Source organism: Scyliorhinus canicula, chromosome 4, assembly GCF_902713615.1.
Source record: "Scyliorhinus canicula chromosome 4, sScyCan1.1, whole genome shotgun sequence".
Classification (NCBI taxonomy): Eukaryota; Metazoa; Chordata; class Chondrichthyes; order Carcharhiniformes; family Scyliorhinidae; genus Scyliorhinus; species Scyliorhinus canicula.
The window spans coordinates 186852432-186876956 of NC_052149.1; the positions used below are offsets into that span (position 1 = coordinate 186852432).

At 44.9% G+C, this 24525-nt stretch overlaps 1 protein-coding gene across 4 annotated transcripts in view; it reads right to left on the minus strand.

Annotated features, from left to right (window-relative positions):
* LOC119965230 (pro-neuregulin-2, membrane-bound isoform-like) overlaps positions 1-24525 on the minus strand; it is an 885803-nt gene that overhangs the window by 62851 nt on the left and 798427 nt on the right. For all 4 annotated transcript variants that reach the window (XM_038795698.1, XM_038795699.1, XM_038795701.1 and 1 more), the window contains one exon: positions 1599-1722. In XM_038795698.1, the coding sequence (XP_038651626.1) occupies positions 1599-1722 (124 nt within the window). The remainder of the gene's footprint in view (positions 1-1598; positions 1723-24525) is intronic.

The following is a 24525-nucleotide window of genomic DNA, read 5'->3' on the forward strand; positions in this document are numbered from 1 at the left end:
TGGTCCCTTGGCACTATTTCCATCAAAACGCTGCTCGCCTAACTTCCCATCCTGACTCTCATGTTAGCGGATATTATTAACCATTCTCTCCCCCAGGTTGTCTCCCTTTCTCCTTCAAATCTTCTGTCGTTCGCCCACTCCTCAAAAAAAACAACACTTGACCCCCTGCATCCTTGCAAACTACTGGTCCATCTCCAAACCTTGCTTATCACTCCAACGTCCTTGAACATGTTGCCTCCCAAATTGTTGTCTATCCTTCCCAGAACTCCACGTTTGAATCCTTCCAATCAGTTGGTTTCTGCCTTGTCACAGCGCTGAAATGGCTTTTCTGAAACACATCCTGTATGGCTATGACAAAGGTAAACGTAAAGTCCATTCCCTCGTCAGCAATTCTATCTCTCTCCCCGGTAAGAGTCTGAAATTGGACCACAACCATATATTTCCACCATCACTAAGACTGTTCTTTCCACCTCATAATACCTCCTGCCCCTGCTTCAGGTCACCTGCTGCTCAATCCCTCATCCCTGCCTTTGTTACCTCTAGACACAAAGATTCTAATGCACTCCTTCGATACCACCTTCTAAACCCACAGCCTCTACCACATAGAATAACAAGGGTAGCAGATGCATGGAATCATCCCCATATGAAAGTTCCCCATCAAGCATCACACCAACTTGACTTGGCTATATGTTGCCGGTCTTTCACTGTCGTTGGGCCAAAATTCTGGAATTCCCTTCCCAACAGCACTGTGGGTGTTCCTACAACACATTGTCTGCAGCAGTTCAACAAGGCAGCTCACCACTACCTTCTCAAGGGCAATTAGGGATGAATAATAAAGGCTGGCCTAGCCAGCAACGCCCAGATTCCATGAACAAAAACAAAAAATATTCCTGTCTGCTCTCCCACATTCTACATTCCATAGACTTGAGGTCATCCAACTGTGCCTTCCATGTCCTACGTTGTGCCAAATTCCATTCACCCATCACCTTTGTGCTCCCTGATTAAGATTGACACTTGTTTAAGCATTACCTCAAATTTTACATTTTGCGTCTTCCTATCTTTGTAATCTCCTCCAGCCCTTCAAGCTATTTGCTCTCCTCTTGACTTCAGTTGCCAAGCCCTAAGCTTTCCTTAAACCTCTTTGCTCCTCTAACTTTCTTTCCTCCCTTAAGGTGCTCCTTGGAGCCATTCTCTTTGCCCAAGCTTCTGGCCATAAGGCCCAATAATTTCTAACATGACTTGGTGTCAAACTTTGCGTTTTAATGGTTCCTGTGAAGTGAATTGGGACATTTTACAGTGATAAAGGTGTTATCTCAATACTAATTGCAGTTATTGTTGAATAGTTGCTACGTGTAGCAGCATAATTAAGTGACAACTTTATCACTTTTTCTGCACTTACGTTTCTGGGTCCTCTGTGCAACAGTATTGTGTTTGTACAATCCGATTAGTATAATCAGGGGTTTGACAACTATCAAATTAATCCTTCAGTACTCAAAAGCCAAAATATTTTCAATATTATTAAATGAAATATGCTTAATCTCAAAGACGATACTGAATAAATCCCTTTCAAAATATTATAGAAAAGTGCACTCACTTACTTGCAAGAAAGTTTATTAATACCATCAATATAATAACACACACCGCCATTCACACAGTAGGATTTCTCAGACTCATTGCATCTTCTAGCATGGCCAGATTCAGGTGAGAGTGTTGTAGTAGCAGCTGCAAAACAAAACATGGGACAAATTTAGAATTTCCTGCATATAAAAAAAGAGATCACAGAATTACAGAGGCCCATTCATTCCATTCTGTCTCATCTGGTTACATCAAAGAGAAATCTACTTACTTCTATTTAACTGCCCTTTCTTATGCCTTGGCCTGAATTTTCAGAATGGTAAGCACCATTCAGATTGGCTGACAGCTCTCCAGCCCATCCAGACACAGCTTTGCAGTACCCGGAAGAGGTGCTGCAGTGCTGTGCCTGAGACCAAGTCCCGGGATCTGCAGGGCTGTTAAGTGCCCGGGTGCCGGGGAAGGTGGGGGGTAATCTCACTGCTAGAAAGTAGGTTGAAGAGAGAGTTGGGGCAGGGTGTTGTGGGCTGCAGGTTTACAGTCCGTGAGGGAGGGCTTCCCCGATCTGAAGGGGCATTCCAATGGAGGTGCCCTTAAAAATTGAGACTGGGTGGGGAAAATGCCCTGAAAGGCCTTAATTGGAGCTTGGTGGGGGGGGGGGGGTCCCATCTGAGGACCCGTCCACCCCATCATGTAATCACATCTGGGTCAGGGCAGGCGGGGTCACAGAGGAATCACGTCCATGTTATTTTACACTCCCCCGCCCACTGCCTCAGAACCTGCTGGAGGGAGGGTGAGATTCTGGCCTCAGATTCTTTTCAAATATTTACAAATTTTGTTTTTAAAACAATTATGGAATCTACTTGCACCACTGTATCATGTAGTGTATTTGAGGTTCTAATAATCCTGATGTAAAATAAAATCTCCTAACCTTTATTTTTGATGCTCTCTAGAATCACCAACCACTAGCAAAACCTTTGTTTTCCATAAACTTCATAATTTTGAAAACCTCTATTAAATATTTTTAAAATCTATTTATTGTTCTATTGACAAACCCCAATTTCTTCAAACTCTCCTCACAACCAAATCCTCACATCTCTGGTATTGTCTTAGACAATCTGTCTCTGCTCTTGTCATGCCCTGATAAAAATAATGCACATAATATTGAACACAATTATCTAACCACAGCCTAACTAATCATTTCTACAGGTTTAGCATAATTTTTTTTACTATTGTCCTCTATCTTTATTCAGAAAAATGAAGGTGTCAGTTTTATTTGCATTAGCTTGCCCTTCCACATTTAAAGGGTGTGATTTAACAAACATAACACAGAGTCCCGTGTTGAGAGCACTTAGCTGGGTGTTTCCCAGCGCTGGCAGCGTTGAGAAAAACCCCACTATTAAACAGGACTTTGCTTCATTCCAGGGCCTCAGCCAGGAATGTCCCATCAAGGCCTCACTCAGTCCCATTTCCTGCACTGAGGACCTCGCCAGTGCAGGAGTGACAGCCCTATCCCCTGATCTCCAGACATGGAGACATGGGAGGACTCCCCTCCCCCAACATACCTGTGAGGTGGTCGTCAAGCCCCCCTCACCCCACCTCATAAGGGCAGGGCACCCCCAAACAAAACCCTGGCACCACCAGGGTGGGTAGCACGGTAGCACAAGTGGATAGCTCTGTGGCTTCACAACATCAGGGTCCCAGGTTCGATTCCCGCTGGGTCGCTGTCTGTACGGAGTCTGCACGTTCTCCCCATGTCTGCGTGAGTTTCCTCCAGGTGTTCCAGTTTCCTCCCACAGTCCAAAGACGTGCAGGTTAGGTGGATTGGCTATACTAAATTGCTCTCAGTGTCCAAAAAGATTAGGTGGGGTTACTGGATTACAGGGATAGGGTGGAAGTGAATTCTTAAGTGGGTCGGTGCAGACTTGATGGGCCGAACGGCCTCCTTCTGCACTATGTACACCAGACTGGCATTGTGGCAGTGCCCCTTCCACCATCCAGATGGCATTGACAGGGTGGCAAGCTGGCAGTGCCAGGGTGCTCAGGTGACATCAGCAGTGACAGGGTACTATCTTGCCGAGAGACCAACCACCCGGGAGGCTCTGATCACCTGGGAGATTCCCTCCGTGCTGTACCGCCTGGTCCCCATTTGTGGAGAGCAGCATTAAAACGGTGCCAACCTGGGGTCTACTTGGCGAGGGGATTCGATCCCAGGCACTGGGAAGTGCATATTTAAGTGTGCCTAACTGCATATTTAAAGATACAAATTTAGGTCCTGCAATGTCTTATTGGATCAGATCCTCTGGCAAGATTTACCAGCCACATCACGTACCGAGTTAGGTGCTACCGTTAGTTTTCGCACTTAATTTTTCTGTTCCCCGTGTCTTTCACAATTTAATTGGGTATGTATCTTATTATTCCTTTTCTCAAAATTTACTACGCAACATTTCTTTGTTTTACATTTCATCTGATAGCGAGCTGCTCAATCGGCTAACAAGTTCTATGCTCTCCTGAAGTCACTTTTACTGGTTAATTACATTCGCTATTTTTGATTTTAGCAGCTTTTGATGGGAGTCCTCACACGCAAGACCAGACCATTTTATGTATTGAAAAAGTAACGGTCTCCATGTCAATACCTGGAGTCCAAGGGAATGCCACTGTTGACATCTCTCTGGCCTCAATAATATCCATGAATCACTACATCTTGTTCTATGTCCATAACAAACCTCCTGCAATAGTATCACACAATGTATAACATCAATTGCACTCATTTTATCAATAAACGTCCCAGAATGAACCTTACCAAATGCCTTTTGAAAAAATACAGCATTTACTGAATTTCCTTTATTATTTTACTCCATTATTTCCTCAAAGAATTCTATTACATTCATGAGACATAACTTGCATTTAGTAAATCTATGTTGACCATCTTTACCCATGGGTGCAAAAGCAAAATACTGCAGATGCTGAAAATCGGAAATTAAAACAGAGAATGTTGGCAATACTCAGTGGGTGTGGCAGTATCTGTGGAGAGAGAAACAAATCTAACAATCAACTTAACTTCTCCCTAGTGGTTAGCACAGCTGCCTCACGGCGCTGAGGTCCCAGGTTTGATCCTGGCTCTGGGTCACTGTCCGTGTGGATACTCCCCATGTCTGCATGGGTTTCGCCCCCACAACCCAAAGATATGCAGAGTAGGTGGATTGGCCACGCTAAATTGCCCCTTAATTGGAAAAAATAATTGGGTAATCTAAATTTATTTAAAAAAATTAAATAAAAAAACAACTTCTCCTCCATAGACAGCGCCAGATTTTCTCAGTATATCCAAGATCTTATAAAAAAAAATATTTATTAAGGATATTTTTCCCGGACGATTTATACTTTAAATTATAATCATTTGTGTTAGCAGTGGGATAATCTACCATTTTAGACACAGATCTGTGACATTGAGAAGATGCATTTTTTGTTGGTTAATTATTTCTTTGAGTCGTAATATTGTAAATAAAAGGTTAAGGATAACCTGCTCCCTAATGATTGTCAGTATAATAATCGTGTTCTATTTGCAAACCCTGCACAATATCGCTGGGCTGTTCCCTGCAAAGGATGCTAGTGTAGTCACATCAATCCTTAAAACTGTCATTATGACATTTGGTACACGATGACAGGAGTAACACATATGTATCATTTATCAAAGTAACAATTAATTGATTTATCGCTTCTAAAGTGTTTTCAAGAACACATAGGAGCCGCTTAGGCCTGCAGTTCTGTTTCAAGGTGACAAATTTATTTTTCTGGGGCAGATTTTGAACCTGCTGCCCTGTGTACCTCTGTATTGTGGATTGGCTGCTTCTTATAGCAATGGCCCTATTTTCTGTCTCATCAGTAGAAATGGAAATAGGACAGTTTCTGTAGCTGATCTTTAACATCAGTTTTATGCTCTGGCGGCAAGTTGAAAATATCTAAAGTCATGTTAGAATTAAAATTTTTAGTGTAAAGATTTATATCAAAAGGAAATTAAATGAGTTAAGAGACATGTAATGCCTCTTTTGCAAAAATCATGAATAAGCAATTTCATATAATTCAAATCATATATTAATATGACTCATAAATATAAAGTTATAATGTGTGAAAGCATTACGATGAAATGTTGCCAAATATTCAAACGTGCAGAGTAAGTAACTAATGGCAGCCTTAAATTGTTTATGCAGTGGTTTTCAACATTTTTTTATTGAGGGACCCTTTTCAAATGGAATAGTGATCATCAAATTCCCACCTAAATTATGGTGCTTGATATAACACATCAGCTTAAACTCGCCACTCCAGACTAGCCCATAAACGCTTGTCAGCTTCTTTCGCTAATGTAGTCAAATCTTTTCTTTTACTTCTTTTTAACCACCTTCATGCTCAGGAAAGCTTTTATAGAAAAAAACACTAACTCTCCCTAACTTTTGTTTTTGCTCATTGATGAAATGTCATGCGATGACTGGATGAGGATGATGTTGGTCCTTAGTTGCACTTTTGTAAGCATTTGAAATATTCCTGTGCGAGTGTGCTCACAGCTGAAGTTACAAATATTAACTTGCCAATAGAACATAGAACATACAGTGCAGTAGGAGGCCATTTGGCCCATCGAGTCTGCACTGACCCATTTAAACCCTCATTTCCACCCTATCCCCATAACCCAATAACCCCATCTCACCTTTTAGGTCACTAAGGGCAATTTATCATGGCCAATCCACCTAACTTGCACGTCTTTGGACTGTGGGAGGAAACCGGAGCACCTGGAGGAAACCCACGCAGACACGGGGAGAACGTGCAGACTCCGCACAGACAGTGACCCAGCAGGGAATCGAACCTGGGACACTGGCGCTGTGGAGACATAGTGCTATCCACTTGGGCTACCGTGCTGTCAATGTATAGTAATGACTGACTTAACCTTCATCCAGTTGCCCCAGTGCCACCTCCAGCCACCATTCATTTGTTTATTTCACAGATCCATGGAAAACCTCCTTCGATCTCCAGTTTAAGAGCCACTGATTTAATAAATGCTGTGAATCAGGTGAGTTATATACCATTATAGAAGAGGTCAATGATAGCAGAATTTCTTCTATTAACGGTGAAGTGTTTATCTGGTATCTCAGATTGGTTCTACAGTAATTTCAAATACCGCCTGTAGAAATGTTGTTTAAGTCCCATACAATGCAGTCATTTTAAACTCTTCCACCTTTTGGAAATATAATGGTAGTGGAACCTCTGATATACATTACACCTCAATGCTGCTTTAAATACCTACTGAACAGAATACATTGTGTACATTGTTACAAATGTGAGACTTTACAAGATGATTCGGCTTTAAACTTTCTTTTCAGCTGAGTTAAAGCAGAATGTCCATGAGAGGGAGATGGTAATTATCCACCTGGAGACAGGTCCATGTGATTTGGTGTCACAATGAAGGAGGTCCAGGTCGAAAACTCTAGTAAATCAAGTGCCATTTTTCACACCGGGGCAGCTGGTCTGCTGGACGCAGCCTCTCAGGCTCAGACAGACTGAGAGACCTGGAGCGGAAGACTGAAAATAACAGGTGCAGTGCCAAGCAGAGGGGAAAGACTATTTTGCAGTTGACTCAATGCAGAAGGATGATGAAAACAAATTCCCTGTTTTAAGTGACAGGACCTGTAGTGGCTTCAAGACCAATATGGCCCCACAGATGATGACAAGTAGACTGGCTGAGGGTACTTTCAAGGGGCACTGGAAGACTAGAACACTCACCCTGGTGTGAATGGCAGAAGAAAGCAGTTTGAACAACTGGGAGGAATTTGGAACTTTATCTACAAGGCTTCATTTTTGCTCGGAGAGTAATGTCAAGTATAATGGTGGTGTGAAGTTTTCAGTTATGTTAATTAGTTAATGGGAAAAGCATACTTACTGTAGTTTAGTGTATTAGTTGCCTACCAAGTAATGTTTAGTCGAGGTTGATTTAAGTTTGTTACAGTAAATGTCGAAAATGTGAAATACAGTTGTGCAATTCATTCAGTCCGCCACTGGAAGATTCATGTCCCTTCTTGGAAGTAAGCAGTCACTATAGGGGTCATAACTATGTTACGCTCAGTAAATCCTGATAGTGTAGTAGTAGAGACTCAGAATGGTGAGGGCTAAATTTACTTCCTGATATTCTCCTCTGGGCACCACAAAAACAATATGGGTTGCTGCTACATGAGGCTTCTAACCTACCTCTGCAATCATAACTCCTCCCTCAGGTTGACGCTGAGCCAACTAGCTGACAGCTTGGAACCCAAAGCCTGCCAAATAATCTTAATGAGGCTCAACCCTCAACATAGATCGGTCCTTGTGCCAACATTAATGAACTACCAACCGGTTCACTCCAGAGGCTGGATGCCTGATAGTTAAGTTCTACCCAACGTGTGAGACATAAATGAGCCACAATCGAGTGTTATTTGGTATTCACTCTACATGTTAGTTTGTTGAAAATTCAGTTAATGGATCCAGCAAATGCTGTTTGATCAAGTCAGCCAGACTCAACAGACACCTTCATCCATCACGGAGTTTCAGTATGTCTATAGGTCCTATTGTACTGTTCGTGCAGTATTATCATGCTGTGAACTTCTTAATTAACCTTCTGTGATGTAGTCCCTTGCATTACATAAGACCAACAATAGAGACCAAGAAAAATAAGAACAACACATCTTACAGATCGTTGAAAATGCAAATTATTTTGCTGCTTTTATCCAACTATATAATTCGATAATATCCATGTAATTCCTTGAAATACATACACAACATGCTATTTTAGGATTAATTAACAAAAGGGGCTTGATTATATGCATTAAAAATCTGCTAATGCCTGCACTTTATGCAAGATACAAACACAGAACTATTAATCATTGTCAAAAGTTAGACTAATTCTCATCAGCTGTCCAATGTATAAATGCCTTTGTAACTTGCACTTGAATTCATATCATAGCACTAAGTAATGTATTTATGTAATCCTACCATGTGTATGATTAAATCTATACATAATGAGACAACTATGAATAACAATCCCTAAATGGACAAAGCAAATTGAACTAAACAGGTCACTACAAAAATTTGCTTTCTTCTAACAAAGTGCTCCAACAGGCTTTTATACTTTTAAACTGGTCAGTAAACGACTAACATCTTTTAAATGTGATGGCTTCAACTCAGATCGATTAAAGTATATACTTGCATCTAGAATGGTAATTCAGCAATCTAAACAGCAATTTATTTTACAAAAGTGTCTAATGGTTGTGTAAGCATGCCGGAATAATACCTGCCCTACGATCCAGGACTTTACTGGACAAATATTGAATAAGCAGCAACATTCTTCCAATTGAATCCTTGATAACTTTGTAGTGCACGAATCAACACTGGTGGTATTTAAGTGGAAATCGATGTCCAGATTCACTGGATTGCCTCGATGCAGTAAATTATCAGATGTTAGGTGAGTTGGAGTGCAACTTTAAAATAACCAGTCCAATTTACTTTGCTAAATACTGTAGCCATCTCAAATGTCCACCTGCAAAGGACCATGGGAATTATGGCCAATCCAGGACTCAGACACACTCAGAGCTTGTGTGTGTATTTGCAACCCAGATAGTTAGATGCGATCGAAACCCCCGCTTGTTTGCATTCTAATAGCCCATTTCCCCAGAACAAAAGGACTGTACTCAGGTAACCGATACAGATGCAGACTAACCGGCGCCACTCCCTTTGCTAAGAAAGCCCAAACAGCCAAGGTTAATGACCGCTCAGGACACGTCCAGCCATCAAGGCACCTGCCCCTTTATTGACCAAAATCGAAGGCAGTGATCGAAGCCTGTTGAATTATTGGGTCCAAAGCTAAGGACCGCCCCAAAGAGCACGAAATCCCAGAGGGATAAAAAGAGACACAGCCATGTGTTCGGTCTCTCTTGGCCCCGGCCTACACCTAAAACCAAATGTAGCATTGCGACCTGAAGACAAGTTCAAGACCAACGATCGCTACCAGACGGATGAGCCCAGCAGAAACAAAGCCACTTCTTCTACCCAGCCACGCAAGATCCGAACAAAGGCCTTGTTCATCTGCAAAGAGCCGGTTGCTCTGAAGTTAAGTGTAGGTTATTGTAGTTGTTAGGTGTAGTTTAACTTGTAGTGCTTTATGTTGCATGTCGAAGTAATCCTTGTGAGTAAATAAACTATCTTTGAACTTGAACTTGAACTGACTAACTGTTTGTATGATCCTTTGATCAATAGCCGGTAAAGCCTTGTGGTGGTATCATTTGATACCTGGCAACTCTGAAAAGCAATATTATCATTAATAACTGCCATATCTAGTTAATTTGGAAATATTATTGGTGCCGATTGGTGAGATAGTATTCCACTTATTAAAAAGAGCAACATTATTGGTGACTCCGGTGCCGATTGGTAACAATACTGATGTAGAACTGCAATATGGACATGAATTTGTTTGCAACTTTTCTTCATTAAAGGTTCTTGACATTGTCCCGGTAGGATATGTGTAATTTCATATTCCTCTTCTCTTCCATATCTAACAGTTCACGAGGCAAGCCACTTCTTTCGTTGATTTATATGCAGAAGATCTTGCTTGTGCTGTTTCCATAGTCCCTTTTTATTTGACAGGTTGTGAGCCTACCAGGAGAGCTGGTTCAATGTATCGGGTGGTTGTTAGTTTATTTCGATCAAACTCAAATACCTTGCTGGACGTCAACACAATGTTCAGAAACAGCAACTCTGGTCACCTGCCTGGCGTGAATAATTTCATATGACTTCATTTTAATTAATTACCACAGCAAAACAAAGAGCTAGTGGCTGATTACTGAAACCTGTCTGCCATTTTAAAATTAAACTAGAAATCAGTGCCTGCGTTAAACTTTCATATTGGGTGCTTCCCATCGCATTTTTCTGCCAAAAAAGTTATTTTTTCAACAATAATAAAAATCTTGAATCCATGTAACGCCATTAAATGTAGTGAAAAAACCAAGGTGCTTTACTGGTGCAATTTTCCAATTTCACACTGAAATTAATTGATGAAATGACATGGAATTTCTGGTCAAGTTCTGCAAAGGGACCTGACTCTACTGGTCAAAGAACAGGTTGGAAATACTGAGTCAGAGCAAATGTGTGAAAATGACAAAGAGTTCGCTGTGGATTTAGAACATAGAACACACAGTGCAGAAGGAGGCCATTTGGCCCATCGAGTCTCCACCAACCCACTTAAGAACTCACTTCCACCCTATCCCCATAACCCAATAACCCCTCCTACCCTTTTTGGACTCAAAGGGCAATTTAGCCTGGCCAATCCACCTAACCTGCACGTCTTTGGACTGTGGGAGGAAACCGGAGCACCCGGAGGAAACCCACGCAGACACGGGGAGAACGTGCAGACTCCGCACAGAAAGCGACCCAGCAGGAAATCGAACCTGGGATCCTGGTGCTGTGAAACATGTGTGCTAGACACTATGCTACCGCGCTGCCCATTTAGCAATGGAGAAAGGAAGACTAGAGCGCTTGGCACTCATTCAAGATGCCTTTCAATGAGCTAGAAATGGACCATTACCTAAAGCTGCAAATTACATCAGTAAACAATTTTACTTAAACCACTGCCTCCTAGATTTTCATGTTTAGTTTTTCAACCATTATTTACAAGTATATTATGCTGGGTTCTTACGTGGTTAAAACCAACGTCATCGTTCACATTAAATGCAGGGCGTTTATTTTTTTGATTCTGCATCATACAAAGGATGTCAGCTTGATATGGTGTGATGTTTCCCCTTTGTGTTTATACTTTGTTTTACATATACAATATCTAAGCTACCAATCATCCTAATTGTTTCCCTTGTAGGACAAGTTACATTTGTTGACCAGCTACATAGTTTCGCCGATACGTTAAACCTCCTTTAATTGTGCATTGTGGAGAGCTGCGGCTGGATTTTACAATGACACCACCACCCCCGCTGAAATGTTGGTACATACCCGCACACAATCTTGACAGCTGCTCTGCAGCAACTTAACTGGGAGCTGCGTTAGTTGCTTCAGGGTAAGACTTCTACTCCTATCTGGGGAGGAAGACCATCAAAAAAGGGCTGATTTAGCACAGTGCGCTAAACAGTTGGCTTGTAATGCAGAACAATGCCACCAGCGCGGGTTCAATTCCCATATCGGCCTCCCCGAACAGGCGCTGGAATGCGGCGACTAGGAGCTTTTCACAGTAACTTCATTGAAGCCTACTTGTAACAATGAACGATTATTATTGCATTAGCTATGTGGATCGGTTGAATAAACTCGGTTTGTTCTCACTGGAACAACGGAGATTGAGGAGCGACCTGATAGAGGTCTACAAAATTATGAGGGGCATAGACAGAGTGGATAGTCAGAGGCTTTTCCCCAGGGGAGAGGGGTCAATTACTAGGGGGCATAGGTTTAAGGTGCAAGGGGCAAGGTTTAGAGTAGATGTACGAGGCAAGTTTTTTTACACAGAGGGTAGTGGGTGCCTGGAACTCGCTGCCGGAGGAGGTGGTGGAAGCAGGGATGATAGTGACATTTAAGGGGCATCTTAACAAATACATGAATAGGATGGGAATAGAGGGATACGGACCCAGGAAGTGTAGAAGATTGCAGTTTAGTCGGGCAGCGTGGTCGGCACGGGCTTGGAGGGCCGAAGGGCCTGTTCCTGTGCTGTACTTTTTTTTGTTCTTTGTTCTTGTAAGAGAGCTGCCGGCTATTTGGATGACCAGGAGCTCTGTAGTCCCACCAGCACCAGTGGAAGCTCTGCAAACTGTGTGGGACTACAGAGGGTCCCACCACTGTGACTGGAGTTGGATGTCTCGGAGTGGGGGAGGGAGGGAGGGATGGGGTGCAATTCTAGAGGATGTAAGGAGAGGTTGATCTTTGTGGGGTGGGGTTGGCCAAAGAGGTCTCCTCCACTTGCTATATACCACCCTTTGCCTCTAAAGTATGTCAACTGTTCAATTCCTGGGAGCAGAGCTTTTCTCTATCTACAGTGAAGTTACTTTTTCTAACTCTGTAATAATCCACATTGTTCATTTAGCATCTGCTCATGGCTTCTCAATGCCATTTAATCTCTTTTATTATCTCAGAGTATTGATGTACCATCAATTGAACGCGAGACGAGTTGCTGGACAAAAGTATGGCTTTAATCATCTAGATGTTAGCCCTGCGGTCGATTACAGTATAAGGCCGACCGCCGGGAGTACTGGGTATTTATACCCCGCCCTGGAGGCGGGGTTATCTCAGCCTCTCGACCAATCGGGGAGCCGTCACATGACTGGTCTCAACCAACCGGTCGAGAGGCACATGACCGACCAGGGCCAATGGTAAGCCTGTGTTCTGCACCAATGGCAGGCAGCTATGCTAATCATATGACCACAAGTATATTTCATAGCCTGGCCTCTTTTTACAATATCCATTAATATTGTGGTAGCCGAGATTTAGGCCCGATTAAAATTAGTATTTTAAATTAAAGAATTTGCCCAATTAAAATTGGGTGTTTTAAATGAAAGAATTGGACACTTTAAAACAAGCCACAGTCGCTGCAGCAGAGCCTCATGGGAATTCGGACTGTCCAAGTTCAAATACACTAGAGGTCAGACAGGCTGCCGTGGTGTTTTCGGACCTGACCTGTCAATTGGCCATCAAGCGACAATCGATCTAATTGAAATACACCGGCCTATTCTTACGAACCCAGGCCTGGCCAGACTCTCAGACCCTTAGAATTCCCGCCGTTACCTAATTTGGAAAGTGGTACGTGCAAACACGGTCACGGGAGATGGACACCTGGGGCAGGCTCAGGTGACCTGTCTATAGAGCATCAATCGGATCATTGGCACTGAAAGCCTTTTTCGATACTCCATTGGCAAAGACCACAGGAAGTGAGAAAAGGACGCAAAGCCAGAGAGGGATAGAAACTAGGTACTCCGGAACCCTCGGAAGCAAAGACTCAGTGTGCCAGGTGACCTTGACCAGATTAGGAAGTGAAAAACAGACCAAACCTTGATCAAACCAGAAGGAAGGAAAGAAGAGACCGTCAGCGAGAACCACCTTCATGAAGACGAGCCTGAGGAATTCCAGCAATCAGGTCCATAGCCTACCAAGCCAGCTTTATGGGTAGTATACACTGATCTGGGGTACCTCTAGTATTTTATGGATAATATAAGGGTTAATTGTGTGAAGAAATATTGTTGAATTTTGAACCTGTGTTTGTGGTTTTTTTCTTCGTAAATAAAGACACCATAGTGCCTGAGGTTTTACGGGTACAACAATATGTTACAGGGCGACAGGCACAGAGGTGTCACAAAGTGGAGCACTTTTGTGCCTCCCGCCTTTCCTCTTTTTTTCCCCTTGTCCTTTGCTTGGCTCCATTTATTTGGTCCTAATTTTCCTAAACAAATAAAAGTAATAAAAGTAAGGTTAAGGGGGGGGTTGTTGGGTTACGGGTATAGGGTGGATACGTGGGTTTGAGTAGGGTGATCATGGCTCGGCACAACATTGAGGGCCGAAGGGCCTGTTCTGTGCTGTACTGTTCTATGTTTTATGTTCTAAATAGCTTATCAAGTTAGACAATTTTTGCATTCAATTTTCCGATCCTTTCCCACCTCCGCTGAATTTGTATTACTTGTCACTTTTGCCTGTCCCTACAAATATTCTAGCTGTTTGCTGTAATTCCACTATCCTTGAGACAATCTACTGTCAACGGAACAGAAAAATCCAAGCTGACAATCCTGATTACCACTGAGGGGGTTCTGCACTGGCGGAGGTGCTGAGTCTCTGTGGAGATGTTAAACTGTCAGGTAGACATAAAGATATCATGGCACTCCTGGCAACAGTCAACTCCCTCTAGGTGCTCCTTCTCTTTAAGGAGACAGGACAGGGCCTTTGGGCACCTGAAGAGAGTAGCAACAGCAACTGGACACCCTCTGGTGAGGTTGTCTACTCTTTCCCTCCCCCTCCCCCCCCCCCCCCCCACCCGCAAATCTCTTTAGCCTGTGACCCCCTTCAACCTCGTCCTCTATCACCATAGACGAAACAGCCGGCCCATCGATGGGAAGCCCAAATCGGCTGGGGTCTTCCAGGCATCTGCACTCAGAGGATGGGTTGCTGAAGTCATCAAATACAACAGGGCCGACAACTCCACAGGCAGCCTCCATCCCTGCTGAGGATCTCCCAGCATCACCTCGAGGAAATGCTATTCCATGAAAAATAAATACATTTTGAGCACCAGTGGTTGTATGGGTGAACGCTGTTACTATTCTATGTAAATATATTCACACCTGCACTAAATAATGTCTAGTGTTGTCTTTCAGCGTCATTCTATAGGCTTCATGAAGCCTTCCACCGTCCCCCCAGAACACTTGCAGTTCAGCTGCATGCAGCCGGACCACAAGTGATTCTGGAAGAAGTGTCTGTGCCAGGGCCTTTCAAAGCTTTGTGCAAGCACTCTCCCCCACAAATGCAGATCCTCCATAATCACACTCTGACTGTCCCCAGCTTTTCTAATGTTGCCTGCTGAGATTCTCCTTCAGTTGTCCATCCGCTTTGACCAGCGTCTCCGCCTACCAACTCCCATGCGGCACCTGTGTCCGTCCAACACGTGGGCTGAAATTAATGCTGGTTCTGGCATCATGCAGAAGCGCATAGCCTGGATTGACTTCCCGGAAATTCCCCACTGTTTCCTGCGTCCACCCTCATTCCCATCTATCCCTCGACACTTGCATCATCCCGCAGTCCATCCTCTCTCCACTCCAGCATCTACCCTTACCTTCCTCTCCATCATTCCTCACTCCATCCAACCCTTCAGTCCTGTGTCCTCCATGACCCTGACTTCTCCCTCCAGTCCTTCACCTGCCCCATCCAGTTCTATTCATCTCCACCTTCAACGTTCCTGACTCTTTCCCTCAACCCCTACTCCTCCAGCGCTTTGGACTCTCTTCCCCACTCCTTCATCCATTCTCACTGCAGTCTCATCCTCTAATCCTGTAACAACCCATACCCCCACAGCTTCCCCGCCCCTTCACCATTCCTTACATCTTCCCTCACTCCTACGTCTATCGCTACACCTTCCCCCATGGCCTTATCTCTTTCTGCCACCACCCGTCCTCTCCCCGACATCCTCGGCCATCTGCAGCTCCCCCTCCACCACCCCCATGATTCCTACCTCTTACCGCTCACCCCTCCAGACTACCTCCCTCAGTCCTTTATCCCTATGGTACCTTGCCCCACAGCACCTTACCCCTTCCTCTCCCTGGACACCTTCAGCACTCTGACTCCCCTCCCCAACCTCTTCCCCGCCCCTTGCCTCCCACTGCCAACCCTATGGCTCAGTGTTAGACTTTATTTTATAATGATCTCTCTGAAATGCCTTGGGATATTTTGTTATGGAAAATGCATTACATAAATGCAAGTTGTTGTTACTATAAATTATCCTACAGAAATCAGTGCCCCACAAGATTATATGTTTTTTTTAAATATGCAGTAGAGGAATCATTCCTCATGCATAATTCCAAACCACTCACTCAGAGTGTGATCTTGCTTTGGTGGCAAAAAGCCAAAACATATCATTCACCTTCAGGTACAGAAGACAGTCAGTCTGAATTTAAAATGATTAAGCACATATGGTATAAATAATTTGTTATGATAGTTTGGAAGGACATGATCCTGAACTCATGGGGAATGAAAAAAGGTTTGAAAAAAGGTGCTGTAAAATAACCCTAAGAAGACATCCAACATGATGATGCAGGATACATATGTGATTGGATCAAATGGAATTAGTACAAAGGCAGACTGCAGCATAAGATAAGCCACATAAATTAATCAGCAAATGGGTTTACATTGTTGGTTAACAGATAGGTCTTAAAATTACATTGTGGGATACCAACAAACAACACTTATGTTTGTTTGAAACTTATCTGCTATTTGATTAAAGGTGCGAAACCACTGCTAAAACAGCACAGAAATAAATTTCAGATGAAAGCATTAACTATTTTGATGCTTGTATTCCATGGGGGAATTGCAGAAGTTTTCAAGTCAAACAAAAACAACTTTTGGAAAAATGTGCTGATCTCAAGGGCAAAAAAAATCTTTGTGTCTCTCGCTCTCTCCTTTGGTTTGTATTTCACAGACTAATCCTGTCTTTCTTTCTGGCTTCCTGTTTGTCTTCTGAACCGTCTGCCCGAGACCACGGTGAAAGCCTGAAGAAAGGAGGCCCAAACCTGGAGCCAGGACTCAGGTCAGCTGCAGAGTGTGTGCACTGGGAAGGTGAGAATTACTTGCTTGACTGACAGTGGTTCTGAGATTCTGGGCAACAAACAACAATAATTTATACTTACATAGCAGCTTCAACACAAAATGTTCCAAAGCAATTTACAGCAACGCTGTAAAAATAAAATCTGACCACTGAGCCACATAAGGAGATATTACGACAGATGACTAAAAGCCTGATCAAAGAAATGGTTTTAAGGGGTGTCTTAAAGGAGGGAACGAGGTAGAGATCGGCAGAAAGGGTTAGGGAGGGCGTTCCAGGGGGTTTGGGGACAACTGACGGCATGATCACCAATGGTGGAGTGATTAAGGTCAGGGATGCTCAAGTGTCCGAACTACAGGAATGCAGATATCTGAGGGTTATGGGGCTGAAGGTGATTCTAGAGATAGGGAGAGGCGGGGCCATTTAGGAGACTGAACACAAGGATAAGAGGCAGTGGCATAGTGAGATTGTCACTGGACTAGTAATCCAGAGACCCAGGGTAATGCTCTGGGGACCTGGGTTTGAATCCCACCATGGCTAATGGTGAAATTTGAATTCAATAAAATTCTGAATTAAAAACTATGAAAAGCCATTGTCGATTGTTATAATACCCCACCTGGTTCACTAATGTCCTTTAGGGAAGGAAATCTGTCGGCTTTCCCTCTTCTGATTTATATGTGAATCCAGATCTACAGCAATATGGTTGAATCGTAAATGCCCTTTGGGATGTGGAATAAATGCTAGCCCAGCCAGTGACGCCCATATCCCCTGGATGAATAAAAAAAAATTAATTGAGGTGTTGCTTTACCAGGAGCGAATATAGGCCGTGAACACAGATAGGTAAAAGACATCTGATGTGAGTCAGGGCAGAGGATTCTTGGATGAATGTAAGTTAATGGAGGGTTGAACATGATAGACCAGCCAGGAGTGTTTTGGAATAGCCAAGTCTGGAGATAACATAGCCACGGATGAGGGTTTCAGCAGCTGAGGCAAGAGCAGAATCATGTGATGGTAAGAGGGTGAAAATAGACAGTCTTAATGATGGTTTGGATAGATAGCTGGATGCTCGTCTCAGGATCAAATGTGATATGGAGGCTGTGAAAAGTCTGGTTCAGTCATAGTTTCCAGGGAGAGAGACGGCGTCAGGGGCTAGGCCGGCGCTGGAGTGGTTTGCGTCGCGCCGGCCGGTGGGGAAGGGGCAAGCGTCAATGCCCGGCACCCGAGATTCACGCGCCACCGCTCCTAGCCCCCCGGGGGGGTGGGGGGAGAGAATAGAGGGCGAGGAGCGGCCTCCGACGCCGGAGTGAAACACTCCGGGTTTCACTCCGGCGTCGGCTGTTTGTCTCCCGATGGGAGAATTCCGCCGCAGGAGTGTGGAATCTGGAGTGTGCACATTGAGAGGTAATGTACCTCTTTGACTGGAATCCCAGGACACACAGTCCCACCTCAGTGTCAACTCATGTCAATCTATGCCATACATCCACCACCCTTTGCCCTTCCCATCGCCATGCCAACTCTCATATTACCCTTGGTCAGTTCCTGGATAGTTTTGATAAACTGACAGCTTTGACACTTCCTGGAGAGCTTTGACAGGTTTGACAACTAGACAGATCTTCAACAGTCCCCAGACAGCTGGACTGTTCCTTAACAGTTGGACAGCTCTTTCCAATGATTTTTTGAGTTAAAAAGTACAAATCATTTTCACTTGCAACAATTCCAAAGAGTGCCTTACCTCTTCCAAAGAGTGTCATACATCCCCCAATTGTGCCCTGGGATCCTAGCCAAAGAGGCACCTTACCTCTCAAAAGGGAGATCCTGGTTATCCTCATAATTTCATACCTCCCCATATCTGTTGTAATCCGCACACTCCAGATTCCACACTTCTGCTCTTCCAAAATCTGTCAAACCTGTCCAGGAACTGTCCAAGGATAATCAGTGAGTTGGCATGGAGGTGGTCAGGGCAAAGGGTGGTGGGTGTATCGCATAGATTAATACGAGTTGACACTAAATTTGCACAGGGGGTATGGGGGCCATGGGGAGTGGGTGTGGGCATGACCTGGCCGAGGTTATCATGAATGCGGAATAGTGAGTGAGGGTCGTAGGGACTTTAAACTTTTTGTTTATTTATTTAAACACCGGTGCCCGGACAGTCGATAGCAGAGAACAGCAGCGAAAGATGGGTAAAGTGCTGGATAGATGCAGTGCCTCCCAAGAAGTTGCCAATCACTTTTCAAGCACTGAAGGAACTCTCTGATGAAAGGAATGGTGTGAACAGCAGCCTCTCACCTGACCATGGCTAGTGTAACTGTTCAGAACCATCAATGCTTGTTCAGTTTCACTGAGGAACTTCTTCCTGCTGTCCACTCACTTTTTTGTCCAGATTTCCGGTTTGCAGGCACAAAATGGAACTCCGGTGCCAAGAGGGAATCAACACCCAGTTTGCATTTCATTGCCTTCTTAAAAACTTCATTTGGCTTCTTGCCTCAGCAAAGATTCTCAAAGTCATTTTCTGCAATTTTCCCAATCTCAACCCGACATCAGTTTCTGCTCTGCACCCCTGCCCCTCACCCCACCAGCTCCAAAATACAGTTGTAAAATACAAAACCTGCCCAACAGAATAGGTTACCATGACAAGGAGAATGGTCACCCAATCCAGCCAGACCTCGTAATGGGAACACAAAAGCTCTACAATTTTTACACATTTATAGGAGTGGATTTCTGGTGGAATTTCTCACAGTAAGTCAAAGGATAAGTTATTTTAGAAGGGACCATGCACCATGCAGTGTATTAGATTTGTGTCTGCAGTCTATCCCTTTAACATGACAAGTCTAATCATCGTAAAAGAAATATTCCAAGGGCAATCATAGGCGAATTCTTCTGAAGGATATCATGAGGTCAATTAGATGGTAATTGTTTCTCCGTAAATTAGAAGCTGATTTTAAACTCCCAGATAATCTCCCAAGGTCAGAAGGACCTTCTGGAAATGACTGGATTTCTTTACTCCTTCTTGAAAGATTATTTTTAAATTTAGAATGATGCATGCTAGATTCACATTCAATGCACGACAAAACTCCCCACGACAAATGACATTTTTGATGCTTCTCAGTTGTATCTGTAACTCTTTTCACTTGGGAAACATCATTCTGGGATAAATATTTATCCTTTTCTCAAAATCTAAATATTGTCACGAGGCTGCGTGAAAAACGGCTGCGTCCTTACTATTTGGTGGAATACGGCGACAATGTGGTAATCCTGCATTGAAAACTAAGGCTGGGCTTTTCTACTCTCAGTTGCATGGAGTGGGTTCTGCCACAAGAGCGGAAAATATTGCAAGAAGTGCAGAGTCACATTTTGCATCGGTGTGAATGCTTGGCACGATTGTCCCCTCCCCCTGTCTGTGACGAGGCACATTTCCCAATGTTCTCAACGGGCAGCATAGTAGCACAAGTGGCTAGCACTGTGGCTTCACAGTGCCAGGGTCCCAGATTCAATTCCCCGCTGCATCACTGTCTGTGCGGAGGCGGCATGTTCTCCCCATGTGTGCGTGGGTTTCCTCTGGGTGCTCCGGTTTCCTCCCACAGTCCAAAGACGTGCAGATTAGGTGGAATGGCCATTTTAAATTGCCCTTAGTGGCCAAAAAGGTTAAGGAGGGGTTATTGGGTTACGGGGATAGGATGGAAGTGAGGGCTTAAGTGGGTCAGTGCAGATTCGATGGACCGAATGGCCTCCTTCTGCACTGTACGTTCTACTTTCTCATTTGAATGCATTACCAAGCAATTATCAGGTACTGACGCTGGAATTATCCCCACAATCCTCACGCCCCCCTCCCCAACAAGTCACACTTCACAGCGTGAAGCCCAATTGGTCTCCAAAGGCATGGACCTGGCAAGCAGACCTCCCAGGGGAGCTCTGGTGATTGCAACGGCTCATGCCCGGGAACTGCCTGCGCAGGGCTGGGGGGGGGGGGGGGGGGGGGGGGGGGTGAGTTCCAGAGTTCACTGGCCTGATCGCTGAGGATGTCTTTAAAAATGGCACCCCAATCCTCGAGTTTCTAAATTTCTAAGCGAATAAGTGGCTCCGTGGGACCTGTTCCTTGACTTTTATTTCTAAATCCCAGACTATATGCAGAGAAAGCCACCATATTGTCATCAGTGGCTTCAATGCGCTTTTCCTTCCCAATATCAGTCTCTGCCAGGAAAACTACGGTCTAAACCAGATATTTACAAAGTCTTTTCTGAAGTATGTAATAGCCAGTATGACGTGCAAGTTTCAGATTCAATGGGCGAGATTCTCCCGCAATCGGCGGGATGGCCTGACGCCAGCGCCAAGAATGGCGCAAACCCCACTCCGGTGTCCGGCCACCCGGAAGTAGTGGAATCCTCCACACTTCTGGGGGCTAGGCCAGCGGCAGAGGGGTTGGCACCGTGCTAACCGGTGCCGAAGGGCCGGCTTGTTCTGGCGCATGCGCAGGGGGTTTCTTCTATGCGCTGGCCTTGACTGAGCCCTACAAAGGCTGGCATGGAAGGAAGGAGTGCCCCCACGGCACAGGCCCGCCCGCAGATTGGCGGGCCCCGATCGCAGGCCTGGCCACCGTGGGGGCCCCCCCGAGGCCTCATCCACCCGCGTCCCCCCCCGAGGACCGTACCAGCCGGCCTACCAGCCAGGCCCCGCCATATAGGACAATGTCCATTTCACGCCGGAGGGATTGGCCGGAAACCGATGGCCGCTCGGCCCACCGGGCCCCAGAGAATTGCCGGGTGTGGTGCTGCCAACGGCCTCCGACCGGCATGGCTTGATCCCCGCCCCCAACCGAAAACCGGCACTGGACAATATGGCAGCTGGCGTCGGAGCGGCGGGGTGGGATTCACGGCGCCGCCCCGGGGATTCTCCGACCCGGCCCGGGGGGGGGGGGGGTCGGAGAATCGCATCCAATGGGTTTTGTTGAGATTAGTTCAAAATTAAACAGTTTCACCATCAATCAAAGCAGATTGTATCTGATAGATTGAATGCTTTCTTTTGTCTGCACAATCAATGGGGGACATTTTACCTCAGTCACATAGTGAGAAAATCATGGGATTGAGTCAGTAACCCATTTTGAGACTTGCCAATTTTATTTCCTATTATTGCTTACAATAAGAGTAAAATCGCGTGGAGAGTCAAATAAATGTCTGACTCAATCTTGTAAGTTTCATGTCAAGTCGGTTGCATTAAAACAAGTTAAAATAAATCCCTAGCTACATTTCTAAGGTTATAAACTGATGCACATGGGGACTAAGCCCAATGGTGGGACGGGAACGCGTAGTGTTTCCCACTCTGGTGGCCAGTGGGAAAACACATAATTTCCAGCTCCGACCTCAATAAACATGCAAGCGGGTGTTTTGCACCGTATTCCGTGGCGGGTCAGGCCTGATGGCACTTAGTTCACCATCCAATGCAGGTGTCATATTGAAAAGACGCCCAACATCACTCACCCACTATTGAGAAAAGAACATGGACCTCCTGAAAATGAAGATGGATCTCTGGGAGCACTCTAAGACCAGAAGGTGCACATCCTGAGAAAGAAGGTATATTTCCAGGAACAATCTGAGGCTGGAAAATAGACCCCTCCAGGACACTGAATCTGGAAGATCCAACTGTAGATGCCCCCCCCCCCCCCCACCAGCCCCCCCAACACCCACTGTTGTTACATTTCAGGGTCCAAGGTTGCCGTTAGCCTCCATCCTGAACTTTGTAGGAATTGTTCAGGTGAATCCTGACATCCACACAGCACGTTATTCCAAATGTTTTTCGCACCCGCATGTTTTCCCGTTGGTGAGGTGGAGAATTGGGCTTTGATGGTCGGGTCTTAATCTGCAACCTATTAGCAAGATGCAAATTAATTTCACTCCGGCCTCCAGTAGGTTTCCCATTCCTCCGGTGGTAGGCACCAACGGAACACCCCGTTGTAGATTCACGCTGGCAGAAATCTGGGGCCGGATTCTCCGACGCACTGCCAGCCGGAGAATCGCCGGGGCGTGGCGTGAATCCCGCCCCGCCACCGCCTGCCAGATTCTCCGGCGCCGGTTTTTCGGTGGGGGGGCGGCAATCGTGCTGCACCGGTCGTGGGCCATAGGCAGCAGCCCCCCAGGTGATTCTCTGCCCCGCGATGGGCCAAGGGGCTGCCCGTTTTTGGCCAGTCCTGCCGGTGTAAGTCAAACCAGGTCTATACCGGCGGGACTTGGCTCTGCGGGCGGCCTGCGGAGTCCTTGCGGGGGATCTGGCTCCGGGGGGCCCCACGGCGGTCTGGCCCGCGATCGGGGCCCACCGATCCGCGGGCAGGCCTGTGCCATGGGGGTACTCTTTCCCTCCGTGCCGGCTGGTGTAACGGTCCGCGATGGCTGGCGCGGAGAAGAACCCCCAGCACATGCAGCAGCTTGGAAACGTTTCACCTTTAGATACAGATTTGATTTATTTACTATAGGTAGAAGTACATCTAAGCATGTGTCTGAGAGACGCACCTGGATTTTTGTAGAATAGGAATGGTTCCAGATCTATTTAAAACCGGTGGGTGGACCTGAATCTCAGATTTCTGATGCCCCCAATTATCTATGGCATAAAATGTAGGTAACAAGTCTCCACCTTGCAATCCCTAATCTGGCTGGCTCCATTGCAGGAGTAGGTATCTCCTACCACCTCACAATTTTCATTTTAGTCAGGCCAATTTCTCCATGACTTCAGTTATGTGAGACCACATCTTGAATACTGTGTGCAGTTTTTGGAAGTTTAGGGAAGGATGTGAATGCATTGCAATGTTCAGAGAGGGTTTGCTAGATTGAGGTTTACTATCTAGATTACTAGATGTCAATCAGAGATACCATTAAAGTAACAATAACAGAGTCTCCAAACAATTCACACCTCCTAATCTTGTTCAAGTAAACATTGAGACACTGACAAAAGAGATCACAGGAAAATAACTGTTATACCATTGAAACATGTCAACCAAGCAAAGTCAACAGTTACCTCCAGCTATCAAAACAAACAGCCATTTTGATAATAATTTTGAGAGTCTGGGCTCTCAGCTAAACATGCATCATGAGGGTGCATCATTTATTCAGATGTTTTACAACAAGCTTATTTTTCTTTAGAACATCGATTCTCCATGAGTTTAAAAATACATTAATTAATGAAAAGGCAATGTTTATGCATATTACTTTTCAAGAGGATTTAGTAACTGCGATTTCCATGATTAGACTTCATAAAATATGCTGGGGAACTACAGGTCTAAATTGAGCCGTGTATTGGGATCTCACTTAGAGGGGTGGGGAAAATTAAAAGGATACAGAAAATAAAAGGTGTGGTGATGTGGAGAGACAATTTTATAAGCCCTTATTTATGATGCTGTGAATAATTTTAACTAATTTTAGAATTTCCAAATGCTGTTTTAAGTAAAGAGGTGGCTAAGTAATGTAGGGGGGGAATTAATGCCCCACAACCCAAAGGAGAGTTTCGAGGTGAAGGAACCATTCGATTGGGCAAGAGGGTACGGGGTAGGCTGCTCTGCTTTCCCCTTATTAAATCCAGCTTGAGGATAGCCTTCTGACTCTAATAGCAATTGAGAGCCATAAGAGAGCAGTTAATGGTATTTGGCTCCCGATGAATGGGGTCCAACCATGTGGGAT